The sequence below is a fragment of the Danio rerio genome, chromosome 11, assembly GCF_049306965.1.
Source record: "Danio rerio strain Tuebingen ecotype United States chromosome 11, GRCz12tu, whole genome shotgun sequence".
Taxonomy (NCBI): Eukaryota; Metazoa; Chordata; class Actinopteri; order Cypriniformes; family Danionidae; genus Danio; species Danio rerio.
The window spans coordinates 10,288,186-10,302,500 of record NC_133186.1 but is presented as its reverse complement, the minus strand read 5'-3'; the positions used below and the strand labels follow the sequence as shown (position 1 = coordinate 10,302,500).

Sequence of the window (14,315 nt, the reverse complement as noted above, 5' to 3'; positions counted from 1 at the left end):
ATATATATATATATATTATTTTTTTAAGACATATAATACTGTTTGGGTTATTATATAGGTGTACATATTTTATTTTTATTGTTTGTTTGACAAAGGACTGGATATCTATAAAGAATTTTGCACAGAATATATATTCAGATATCGCTGGAAAGGACATTGTGGTGTTTTGAAGAATAGTGTTGGAGATTTAGCTACCCTTTAAAGTTCTCATATTTATGAAAAACAATTGAAGTTCTAAAGCAGCTGGGTCCTTGAAAAAGATGTGACAATGTCATTAGAAACTTAATTGGAAACAACGTTATTTTAATAGTCGTGAACTGAGGTGGGCCGGCTTGAAACTACAGGGCTGAAAAAGAGTCCCACTTCAGCCCTGGTTATGCGCCTATGTGGGTTCATATACTTTACATAATATTCACAGGATGTACAGCAATACACAAGTAAATACACAAATATGTTTGCATATGAAAAAATAAATAAATAAAGGAATTTAATTGTTAAGAAGTTTTTAAAATATATATATTATTTACTACATAAATAAATAAAGCACTACCTCCATGCCTCATCTCGGGGTGCCTATTCAGTTTATTATGACAATTTACATTTGTATAATGTTGTTATTATTATTAATATTATTATTATTAGTGTTATTTATTATATGCATATTTATAATTGTTTTAAATAAAAAAAAAACAAGTTTAGATTTGTCCACCTGTCTGGTTTTGGAGACGTATGCATCAATATGGGGCATAAGAATAAGACGTGTTTGGATATAACTTTTTTTTTTACCTCACTTTGTTATTATTGGTCATTTATTCGTTTGCTGGAAATGAGAACTGAATTTAGAAAAAATTTAGAAACAAATTTTTGCGCTTAAGGCAAATTAAATATTTAGGCTAATATATGTCTTCACTTGGATTAAGTTTCCTTCTCCACGAAAGTAAATGAGTAAAGAATAAAAGTAAAGAAAAAGAGAAAGTAAAGAGGCTGAATGGAGGAGGCTCATTCTTTATCCTCGCTCTGCAGACAGTCTGTTAAACTGTTTTCTCGCTGGTAAAGCGTTTAACTTACAAAGTCCGTAAATATGCCCCATGGCGCGACGCAACTGACTCTTAAAGGGAATGGGAGATGAGACTCTGATTGCTTTAATGCATGCTATATTCAAAACACACCCATAACTCATTAGGAGAATAAGCAGAACCCTGTTAGACCATGCGCCGGACACAGAACGTGTTTTTTCGTCCTTATAATAGCAAAAGTGGATTAGGATACTCTTGCTAATGCTTTTGCACCATGCACATTAGACTTTGCAGCTATATCGTGTATAGTGCCCATACTCTTAAAAATAGAAAAATATGGCCTTAAGGAATAATGAAATAAAGGATACACTAAACATTCTGTGTTTATCAGATGTGATCATCAAAATATGCTTGAAGGTAGTTACTGATGTTTTTTTTATTCACTAGTTTGTTTTAATTTTATTTCACTTCAATTTTAATAAACATTTAAAATATATATATTTTTAATAAATGCATTCATATTATTTTAAATTTATTTAAATAATTGTTATGTTATGTTGTTTGTGTGTATTATAATGTCTGAAACCTTCAATAAACACCACAGTATGTGATTGAAATAGGTTGTGAAATATGACAAAGCCTTGAGTGTGTCTGTCTCTAGCTTGGTGCCTGCCAAATCCAGAAAGCAGATTTGATTTTAGCATTTGATCGCAGGCACACTGATTGACCTAATCACAGTGCTGCAATTGTGCACTCCAGGTCTCAGCCTGGACTGATCTCACCGGGTTAACTTGACTGCATGGGTCTGCATGATAGATGCTGTGTCATGCTGGTGAGCTGTGATCCTAGCACATCCTGGCTTGCTAGCAGGCACATTAAGATCATAGACACCAAGACAGCACTGTTGTCCAGTATGCCTCGTCGCTAACTTTTCTTTTTGTTTGCTTGATTTCCTGCAGGATATAGACCAACCACTGCACCGGACTTGATTTATCTGCGGACGACCTGCCACAAATGCCTCCCCCACCCCTGCCCCGCACGTAGCCAGGATGGAAATCTACACTGTCAATAGGATGGGACCTGACGAATAGCTGGCTTCCTGATGAAGATGTTACTTGGATCTGTATTTCAATCCATGTGGGAATACTTGCCATGCAAAGAGGCTTTGAGATTTTTGACAGCTTCACTCTTGGAACGTCTGACATCTTGGGTTTGATTGCTTTCTTTTGTGCGAGTGGATCTAAACTACCGCCGCTGCTGTTAGCGGGACTAGCGTGAAGAGGATTAAACCATGCCCTTCCAACAACCAAACCGCCTGAGCAGCATCTGGAAGGCCATGTGTCCGAGGCTAGGCCTCAGTGCTAGCCTGGATCTGCCATTCTTGTGTTGGATAGTAGGCTTGGCCCTGCATGCCCAGCTGGCCGCTTCGGAAAAACTGGATGAAACGGACCCCATTGTCACTACCACTTACGGAAAAGTGCGGGGATTCAAAAAAGAACTCAATAATGAGATCTTGGGGCCTGTTATTCAGTTCCTGGGGGTTCCCTACGCAGCACCTCCAACAGGCGAAAGGCGCTTCCAGCCACCTGAACCCCCTATTTCGTGGTCAGAAATCCGCAACGCAACTCAGTTTGCCCCTGTTTGTCCACAAACCCTGCTGGAGGGCAGGCTACCGGACGTTATGCTGCCGGTTTGGTTCACCAACAGTATTGAAGTGGTGTCATCTTACGTACAGGACCAGAGTGAGGACTGCTTATTCTTAAACATATACGTGCCAACGGAGGATGGTGAGTAAATGTGCGGGCAGGATGGACAGACCTGCCTTTGTCATCTCACTGTGTCAGTTTCCTTCATGCAGAGTGTAGTGAGTGCAGCGGGGGATAAAAGAAAAAAAAAAAAAGCATGATCTCTGCATGCCCAATGCATGCCGCTGCTTAATGTGTGAGTGGGTGTGTGAGTGAGGCTGTATGTGTGTCCTAACCTTCCCACCATCCCCTGCACATGCAAATTTTTCTGTGTGCTGCAGCACGTCCATTTTAGGTGGTCGGTTTTCTTTCCCCACCCTATACTTATCATACAGACACAATGATTTTCGAAAGCAAATAGTTTTCAAATAATTTTCAAAAGCCAAATGTGGGGGAATTGTTTTGTACAGTACTTATCATAATGATTTAAGTCCGAGAACTTGTTTTTTGGTTTGTTTTTTTCTTTCTTGATAAACTCTTCGCTTCCTTTTACAGTCTAGTTATGCTGTTGCATGCTCCTAATGTCCATAATGGACTCCCATGTTATTTTTTAGTCTTCTATTCATTTTGCAGTAAAAAGAATATCCAAGGAATGTGCCAGAAAACCCGGCAAGAAAATATGTAGAAAAGGAGGTATGTATCCACCGACATAAAACCCAAAAGAGAACAGGCAAAGATCTCCCCCTCCTCATTCTGCAACACTGTCCAGATCTCAGCTCCCTGAGGTCAAGAGAAAAAGCCATAATTGATTCCCACCACGAAGAGTTAACAGGGGAGACCGAGCCGTCTCTTAAATCAGATGGGCACACGTTGAACTTGCAGAGTCTAATCTCAATTAAAAGAGATGCTATCTGGATTTCATTGGCTTACACTGGCTATATTGATCACAGCTTCATCAAGATAATGTCTCTAGCTTCCCAACCCTGGCATGCCTTACCTCAGCCCATCGAGTTTGGCGACAGCTCACCTTATATAAAGTATCCCGTTAATACGACCTCTCTGGCGACAAGAACAATCATAAAACGTTCCTGCTGGGGAACATTGTCCAATCTCGATATTGCGAAATAAAACAAATCTACTCCCAAAAACGTATGCCTACAGTTAGCCATGCAGTGTTTAAAGGTATAGCTCAACACAAAGTTAAAATGATCATCATTTAGCGACCCTTACCTTATTTTAGAAGACAGTAATAACCTTTGACCAGGGCAAGGGTAAGCAAGTTCGGTCCTAGGCAGCGATAGTCTTGCAGAGTGTTGATCTGGCGTTCAGACAGTAGCTCTTTAGAACCAAACTTGCTTACCCTTAAAGGAACACTTCAGTTTTCAAAAATAAATACTCAACTTGAGTTAAACAGTTGAGTTAAAGAGCCAATCTCCAGATTTGGTGGGAATACTTGGAGCTTGTCTTAGCATATTTCATTGAATTAGATTCATTAGACTATTAGCAGCTCGCTCACAACTGACCAAAGGTTTTTAAAGCTTGACTTTTTTTTTTAGTTCTGTAGTTACATCATGTACTAAGGCCAATAGGAAATTAACAGTTGCTCTTATAAAGATATTAATAGGAACTATATTTACAATTTGATACTCTTTACTCTCAACTACTGTATATACATGTCTGCAGCAAGTGTAATAATAATATGCAGTGCATAAAAGTTGGCGAACTTCCATGTATTCTGATTCAAGTAGATATGGTTTAGGATCTGCATCAGATGTTGATAAATTGTCTCTCACAAATGTCATCATGCTTGCAAGGCACACATGTAATATCATTGTGCCTGCTGCTGCCATATTACTGTAGAGTTTCTTGATTATTGCTCCGGAATGAGAGTATAGTTCCTAGACCTATCGACTTACAAAATATCAATCTTCTGTTGGTCCTAGTACACTACAGTATGTAACGAGAAGTGTCAGTATTTAAGCCCGACTAAGCCTGTATTTAGAGTCAGCCAAACACAGAAAGTTTCTTCCCTCAGGCAATCCATCTCATAAACACTTGATGATAGTGATTGTGAAACAAACATCACTACTTTTTACACATATACACTTGTTTATTTAACAACAATCCTTTACATGCCAATTTGCACATAACAGCTGCACATATAACATTGTATAAAGCAATATACCTGTACATAGCTTGTCCATTTGTATATTTGCATTCACGTTTTACTTCTATTTTTATATATATTTATTATATTTTTATTATGTTTTTTTTGTCTTGTCTATCATTCTATTGCACTAAAGAAGCTTCTGTCGCGAAAACAAATTCCTCATATGTGTGAACATACCTGGCAATAAAGCTCGTTCTCATTCTGATTAAATAGGAAAATTCTCAAAACTCTTTGGTCATTTTTAAGCGAGATGCTAATGGTCTAATCCGATTTAGTTGTCTGTGCTAAGCTAAGCTAAAAGTGCTCCTGCCTCAACCATCAACTCTAAAGAAGTTGTGAAATGAGCCTATTTTCCAATAAATAAATAAATAAATAAAAATACTAATAGTTAAAATTTGAGTGTTCCATTCTATCCATTCAAAAAAAAAAAAAAAAACTCAGATGGGACAGTGAGCAAAATAAAAAGTTACAAAGGGCCAATTTTGGCCCTCGGGCCCTAGTTTGGCCATCTCTGATTAAGCAGTCCATTCAAATATTGAAACGGTAACTGACATTTTTATAACCAATATATTTTTTTCATTCAAATTGGACTTTCATTGGTCACTTGCTGGCTCGAATTAATTCAACTGTGTTAATGCAACTTAAATCTCAAAGCAACTCATAAAAAATAAATAAAACACCAACAAGCCACTAAAAATTACTTGAGAGTTAAAAATTATTTGAGAGTTCGCACTTTGCCCAGATCATACTTGGTGAAGGCCAGTGAGGTAACAGATAGCATCTTTCTATGGGTATACCATACATGTTTAGAAAATGTTTTGAACATCTTGCTTTTTGTGACATTTTCAGTGTTTGCAGTTGAACTTATAATGTCAGCATGCTGTATAACAAGGCTCATCATCATTGCAACTGTGGGATTCTATGAATGGCAAAGAACAGTTGTCTCTCATGCCAGCAAAAAAGATAATAGGGATATTCTAGATAAAATTATAACCTTAGATGGAGGGGATATGAGAGGCGCAAGAGGAATTTGCTCGCAGTGAGAATTTCTGGATGAATTATGTAAAAGCCCTTCTCTTTAGCTATGAATATCACACTTGATTCATATCTAGTGGATCATGTGCTATTTACGGTACATCCATCACATGCTTAGATTGTGAAATAATTGTTTTTATGTGAGCAAATTTCATTTTCACGTAGGCTTACCCCATGCTGCTTTGGAAAATATATGCTTTGTGTTTTCTAATGAGCGGAAATGAGCGGATGAAATTTCGTTTTTGTAACCCGAGTTCACATTTAATTGGATTTGAAATGTACACGTCTACCTTTAATTCTTTTAATGGAAATGATTTTGAAAGCCTAATTACGCTTATGCTTCTGATTGATGAGAGTGGCTTTTAAATGGTTTTTAGCAGCACCTTGGTGTATAAAACTCTAAAATGATGTGAAAGTACACAACTGACTTATTGATTCAAGCATGTTACTCTCAAGGAGAGTTTGCAGACGTTGTTTACTTGATGATTTTTGTTTGCTCATAGGTCAGTCTGAATTGCTAGTGTTAATATTCTGACAATGCTTCGACATTACTTTTCGTACAGATCTAGTCAACGATTCAGTGTTCATTTAAGAGTATTTCATTAACAATTTAGCTGCCATTAGGATTAAATATTGATTCAACATTAACTTGAAACGTGTTTATTTTTAGCACATTTCTCTGTTGATGAACGCTTACAATGATCTTACACAAAGAGTCTCTATGTAAAATTCACAACCTCTGTTATTAGTGACACCGGTGACCGTCAAGTGAACTGCAACCAGATTTTTTATTTTTTTTTAATATATTTTTTAATATAAAGCACAGAGTCAATTTGTTGCACACGCTCTGCATTTAGCAACATGTTGACAGATAAGATACTTAAAATTGCACTTTATGATTTATAAAATGTAGATTTTTATTTGAGGCCAAAAAGATCTGAGTTTGTGAGGCTATGATTTGAATAAATGCTGTCTTTATTTTTTTTTTGTTTAATAAATGCAACATTTTTCACAAAATTATTAAACTAATTATGATTTATATTGTGAACAAAACAATCATGATTGTAATGTATTTGTTTTCGAACAAATACTTGGTTATTAACTGAACAACCAAGACCTCATTTGTAGTCTCATTTAAAGCAGTTCACATACTACCTAGAGCATTTATTGATACATATACATTATACATATACACTTTTTTAATATATATATATTTTTTTTTTTAGTTTTTTTTTTTTTTTTTTTTTTTTAAGGTTTTTTTTTATTATTTCCCAAATTATGTTTAACAGAGCAAGGACATTTTTACAGTATGTCTGAAAAGATTTTCTCTTCTGGAGAAAGTCTTATTTGCTTTATTTCAGCTTGAATAAAAACAGTTTTTATTTTTTTATGAACCATTTTAAGGTTAAAATTATTGGCCCCTTTAAACAAATTTTCTGTTTGACTGTCTACAGAACAAACCCATGTTTATCCAATAACTAGCCTAATTACCCTAACCTGCCTAGTTATAGAGGTGGCTTGAAAAATATCTAGTAAAATAGTATTCACTGTCATCATGGCAAAGATAAAATAAACCATTTATTAGAAATAAAACTATTCTGTGTAGAAATGTTCTCTCTCTTAAACAGAAATTGGGTGAAAATTAAACAGAGGGGCTAGTAATTCTGACTTCAACTGTGTGCATGCATGCGTGCGTGCGTGCGTGCGTGCGTGCGTATATATATATATATATATATATATATATATATATATATATATATATATATATATATATATATATATATATATATACACATCTAGCCAGTTGTTGTCAAAGCCCAACTGTTTGGTTTTATGAGAAAAGAAATGATTAGATGTACATCATTCCACTTATTATGCAGCTGCTGCTCGCTACACAACTAAAAAATTAGACACGCAACATTGATCTGAGATGTTACAATTAACTCTTTCCACTCTTAGCTCTTTAAATGAACAAAGCTTACAGAGAGAAAATAAATTCCAAATGGATTAATGCAGCCTACACTAATCTACTCGTTACATTCAAGGAGAGCGGCTTGAATACTAAGCATAAAAATACATTTATATTGTATTAGTTTTAGCGGTTTTTATGTAGGTCAACGACAATTCTTTACTCTTCGATTTAGTGGCTAATTCATATGCATTCATACGATCACATTCATACAATTCAGTATGATTTCCCTTCCCCCCAATGAGGGTGCATTTTGTACACCACTAAACTGACAAAACTTAAATTTGGAATGTTGCTATTGACCAAACAGACACAAATATTTCAAAAAACCTTGAAAAAAGGCCTTTCATAAAATTTGACATAAAACATTGTTCTGAGCCCTAATAGTTTAGTATTTAGAATTAAACACAAAGCTGATAGAAATGAGCATTATTCGGTCACAAGATGGTGCCAAACAATCAATATCATGACAGACAAGCAAATCTGAATGTGGATTTAAGTATATGGATAGGAAAGTATTGCAAAGACTATAGAACACACAAGATATGTCACTCATGTAGTTTTGGATGAGGGAACCCCCCAACCCAATTGGACCAGATGTATTATCACGATACTTGCATTGTGAGAACTATAACCACGTTGAGGAGACTTTGACGTATTCACTGACAGTCAGGGTTATTAGAAGTAACCGGATGATTCTCTATCACGCTGATTGTTATATCAGAATAACAAATCTTGGAATGTTACAACTGGCCAATCAGAATTGAGTATTCCAGACAGTCTTATAATAATTAAAACTAATCAACATCTTGTAAAAACGGCTCCTGTTGATGACATTTAATAATGCTATTTTTATTTTTCCATTTTAAGCATGACATCCAATACAATTTAGCTGCATCACAACAAAAATTTGAGTAGCCATCAGTGAGCTTTCACATTCTCTTCCTGCCCCAGATTTGATGATGGCAGTCCTGAGGGATGCGCAATGCTTGCTGCACGCTAAGACAGGAATGGATTCGCAGCCCCACTCCTTTGCTCTTCATATTTTTCCTTTTTTTTTTTGTTCCCTCTCAGTTTCTGCCGCCTCTCTGCACCCTCCCTTGAGATGCTCTGTAAAACCAGAGCTGAAATTCGCTCCGTCGTGGCTGGATGAACGTCGCGCGCAGGAGCCAGCGTTAGCTACGAGCGTAGACAGTATGTTTGTATTGAGGCCGGTGGGTGGTGCTCGCAGAAACTCAGGGAGAAACTTGATCATCTTGGCAGGGCGTAGAGTTCGAGGTGTGGGGAAGCGAGGCAGAGTTTGTGTCTGGAAGTAAGAGGTTTGTCACACTTGTTTTTTGGAGGCTCGCGGTGGATGTGGTGAAGCGTAGGTGGAAAGAGAGCCGCGGTGTGACAGAGCAACAGGATTCCTCTGGTTCAGAGTTGTCCAAGTCTCAAAGGAAATCAGATTGGAAGCGTACATGCATACATGGGGTGATCAGAATAACCCAGGCTTCGCTGTAACTTGCTGTGACTCGAATCAAATTTCTCTCTGCGGGATATGCGGTGTTTTGAAAAAGTCAGTCTGTTGGGAGAAGTGTTGAGTTTTGGTAATAATGTGGGTCTGAAAGTCTTTTAGAGTAACGTTGTTTGTTTTATACATAGTTTTGGTGTGTTGAAGCCCTGGGGGGGGGAGGAAGTAGTGTTTTTGGAAGTGAGGATTTTAGACAAGGATTCCAATTTGTCGTCTTTTGTTGTTGGACATACCTTATTTTCTAATGCTGTACTTGTTTTTAGGGACAATTAAGTAGGTTTTGTATTTACAATATCATAAATATGACAATCAGTTTTAATTAAAATAGTTTATTGTAGTTCTAATGGGTTAATTAAATCTTGTATTTTATATTTTTATATTGATTATTTGGGCCCGACACAGTCGTTCAGGGATTAGCACTGTCACCTAACCACAAGAAGGTCGCTGGTCTGAGTCTGGACTCAGTTGCCAATTTTGTGTGGACTTTGCATGTTCTCCCTGTGTTCACATGGGTTTCCTCTGGGAGCTCTGGTTTCGTCCAAAGACACGCTATTGGAAATTGAAACATATGCTGGCTTAGTTGGTGGTTTATTCCATTGTGGCAACCCCTGATGAATAAATGGACGGAGCCGAAAAAAGATTGTATGAATGAACATTGATTATTTGATTAAAAACTTAATCAAACTTTATTATATAGTTGTTTAATAAATAATTATATAGCATTTTAACTAAGATTTTTATATAAGATAGAATGAGAAAATTAGAAACCCTCTTTTCCTTATTGATATCTTATTTTAAAAACAAAAATGACCGTATTGATATTACATACAAATAATATTACAAATATTACCCGTATTTTAGTACATTCGCCCTTATTTTAGTATATTTGACCTTATTTTAGTACATTTGACCTTATTTTAATACATGTGGTACGTGATTCTTAATTCACGTTATTTTATTGAATATGAAATTGGCCTCAATACTGACTCATTATTACTCAATTGCTTGCTTATACAGTATGGTGAAAACAGTCTTGCAGTATTTATTTTAAATGAAAGTTGTATTTGTATTTGTTTAAGATGATTATACAACTTACAGCCAGTTAATAATTAGATTTAATTGATCATTTTAAAATAAGTTAAATCATTACATTTACTCTCACCAGCTTTATAAGGTACACCTTACTAGTACCGGGCTAAACCCTCTTTGCCTTCAGAACTGCCTTAATCCTTCATGTATTCATATGTTCAACAAGGTACTGGGAATATTCCTCAGAGATTTTGGTCCATATTGACATGATAGCATCATGTCGTTGCTGCAGATTTGTCGGCTGCACATTTATGATGCGAATCTCCCTTTCCACCACATCCCAAAGGTGCTTTATTGGATTGGTATCTGTTGACTTTGCAGGCCATTTGAGTATAGTGAACTCATTGTCATGTTCAAGAAACCAGTCTAACATGATTTGCGCTTTATGACATGGTGTGTTATCCTGCTGGAAGTAGCCATCAGTAGATGAGTACACTGTGGTTATCAGAGGATGGACATGGTCAGCAACAATACTCTGGTAGGCTGTGGAGTTGACACGATGCTCAATTAGTGCTAATGGGCCCAAAGTGTGTCAAGAAAATATCCCCCACACCATTACATCATCACAACCAGCCTGAACTGTTAATACAAGGCAGGATGGATCCATGCTTTCATGTTGTTGATGCCAAATTATGACCCAACCATCTAAATGTCACAGCAGAAATTAAGCCTCATCAGACCAGGCAACGTTTTTCCAATCTTCTATTGTCTGGTCATTAGCCCCTTTCACACATACAGACCTTTCCGGAAAATTGCCGGCAATTTTCCGGAAAGGTTGTATGTGTGAACAGGTCCTTTTTGAAACTACCGGTAAATTCGTTCCGGCTATTTTCTGTAAAGAGAAGTTGTAACATTACCGGTAATTTGCCGGAATGCTGCGCTGTGTGAATGCAGAAGGAAGATTACCGTAATAAGCGAGTGCACGTCTAGAACATGCTGACGTGAGACGTCTGCTTTAGCCAATCACAACAGTCAGACGCATTTACGTCCGCGCGGTTTGTGAGAATAAAAGCCTTTGAATATTTTTCCAGACACATTTAGCTGCTAGAAGTTAGTCAGATCACGTTTATATGTTCTTCTTAATGCCAACTGTGTAAATAATCATCGATGAGATGCTAATGATAAACCATTGTTTGTTTACCTTCAAGCTTTGCGTGTGCCTGTGAAACAGCCTGCACACGCACATATTATGAACATCTCGACATGCGAAAGTGATCCTGCGAAAGTTGTTCACAATATTGATCATCCACAGAGTTTGTAGTTTAGTCAAATGTTTACAAATACAAGCGCAGCCGTTTAAAGCTCATTTCTGGTGAATGATGTCAGAATTTACCAGTATTTTGGAATGGATGTGTGAATGCTCTTTTCCGGAAAATTTCCGTAACGTCGTCGCCTGTGTGAACAGCGCTTTTTTAAATTTACTGGTAAAGTCGTTCCGGAAATTTTCCAGATATTTACCGGTATCACTGTGTGAAAGGGGCTACTGTATACTTTCTCTTTTTCGGAACATTGTCTGTAAACCCTAGAGATTGTTGTGTGTGAAAATCCCAGTAGTTCAGCCTGTACGGCACCAACAACCATGCCATGTTCAAAGTAACTTAAATCATCTTTCTTCCCCATTCTGATGCTACATTTGAACTTCAGCAGATCATCTTGACCATGTCTACATGCCTAAATGTATTGAGTTGCAGCCATGTGATTAGAAATTTGCGTTAACGAGCAGTTGGACAGATGTACCTAATAAAGTGGCCGGTGAGTGTATTATGATAAAGTAAAATAGTTTATTTAAAATTGGACCTAAAATATAAATTTAAAGAATATTGAGAATTAAAATATTATATAAGTCTTGACTGATTGATAGATTGTTATGACCCATCAAAAAATCAACTGAAATTTATCAAACAACAATTACCAATTTACTAATAAGTAATCTGTAGTAAACATGATGTTTTAAAAAAGTGTGACTTGTGGCCACGGGCAAAAAATATATTCTTATTCTGACTAAACCTGCATTTTAATCAGCTTGCTCTCGCAGTCCCAGTGTTCTGACTCTCCAATCTGTTCGTTCAGAGTCTATTTGAATATTGAATGTGTGTGTGTAGGAGTGGGACAGAGTAATATTACTGTAGGTTATGCTTTCCACCATTGTTCCAGTATAATTTTCTGCTCGCTGTGCTTTTGTATCAACTTCCTGTGTGACACGAGGGCCATGTTGTGTAGGTGATGATGTCTCAGTTGGAATCAATAATGAGGAACCCGTTTCAACATGACTGATGAAAGCTAACAATAGACTGCTGGATCATTTCTTTTATTTCAGACAAAATCCAAACCTAATCACCAATTCAGTTCCCCTCACACATGCTTATTCACAGGCTTTACAGCATCGTTTTCAAAAGTAAATCAATAGTGTGTTGCAGTCTTAAAGTCTGACCAACCATTTTTTCTTTCATCTGACTGTACACATTTTTTAAAAACTTGTTTTCACATTTAGAAGAGAATAACAGTTAGTACGTTTGCATGGACACCAATCATTCGATTTTAACACGATTAAGACAATACTCTGATTGATTAAGGTCATAATCAAACTAAACAGAAATCAGACATGTGGAGTATTCCGATTTTAGTCGCATTATTCAAGTGCAGTACAGACATGTAAACACCTTAGTGCTCGTTTACACTACTGTGTTAATTTTAAAACGCATACATTTCGCTACCGTTACTCCTTCTGTCTACACTACGTCTGAGTTTTCGAGTGACGAAAATAAAGCTTTTTGAAAACACTTAAGAGGCCGTTTTCATTTTAAAACTCTGCAACTCCGTGTTTGTGTGGATGGGGGAAAACGGAGACATCTGAAAACGGAGGTGTGGCAGCAGACATTCGCCTATGTGATTGGGGCTTTTCCCTCAATAATAAGTAGCCTACACAAACGTCAGTCTTGCATCCTCTCCTTGTAAGTTCAGACTTTGCAAGTTTGATGGAAAACAAACTTCCGAGGACACTTCGGGTGAATCTTTAAAGGGATAAGTGTACTTTATAACCTTATTCACATCACGTTAACTACATTGTTTCACTTTCTTAACAATAAAATGAAAACGTGATATAAGGAACTGCCTTTTTTGATCTTGATATTAGCAACTTAACAGACAGCTGAAATGTTGAGGTGTTGTGTAGCTAAATATTTATACTGTACGACCGTCATCTTCACAAAACAAAACTGAGCCCTTTAAGATTACTGCCTCCTTTCATTTTTATTGAAAAATATGCAACATACTCCGTCTCTTTTGCTGAATATCAGTTTTAATAATCAATAATGGCCATTATAAAAGTATAGCGTAAAATAAGTTTATATATTATAGGAAATTAAGTCAAGCAATTAGTCCAATTTGCAGAATCAGTGTACGTAGTTACATTAATTAATGTAATAACTTATCTTTGCGGTGATGCAGTGCAAGGTAGGTAGTGCTGTCGCCTCACAGCAAGAAGGTCACTGGTTCGAGCCTCAGCTGGGTCAGTTGGCATTTCTGTGTGGAGTTTGCATGTTCTCCCTGCGTTCGCGTGGGTTTCCTCCAGGTGCTCAGGTTTCCCCCACAGTCCAAAGACATGTGGCACAGGTAAATTGGGTAAGCTAAATTGTCCATAGTGTATGAGTGTGAATAAGTGTGTATGGATGTTTCCCAGAGATGGGTTGTGGCTGTAAGAGATGGGTAAAGCATGTGCTGGATAAGTTGGCGGTTCATTCCACTGTGGCAACCCCAGATTAATAAAGAGACTAAACTGAAAAGAAAATGAATGAATGAATGACCAAAGTCAGATGAGATTAGATCCAGCAGTAGATGA

The 14,315-nt window shown here is 36.8% G+C and overlaps 1 protein-coding gene across 30 annotated transcripts in view; it reads left to right on the top strand.

Annotated features, from left to right (window-relative positions):
* The window catches only part of nlgn1 (neuroligin 1), a 771,338-nt gene that overhangs the window by 375,803 nt on the left and 381,220 nt on the right, over positions 1-14,315 (top strand). For 23 of the 30 annotated variants that reach the window (XR_012386624.1, XR_012386625.1, XR_012386623.1 and 20 more), the window contains one exon: positions 1,976-2,803. Coding sequence is in view for 26 of the 30 variants with exons in the window: in XM_068224073.2 (XP_068080174.1) it covers positions 2,308-2,803 (496 nt within the window). In the remaining 4 variants the exon portion in view is untranslated. 30 annotated transcript variants of the gene reach the window in all.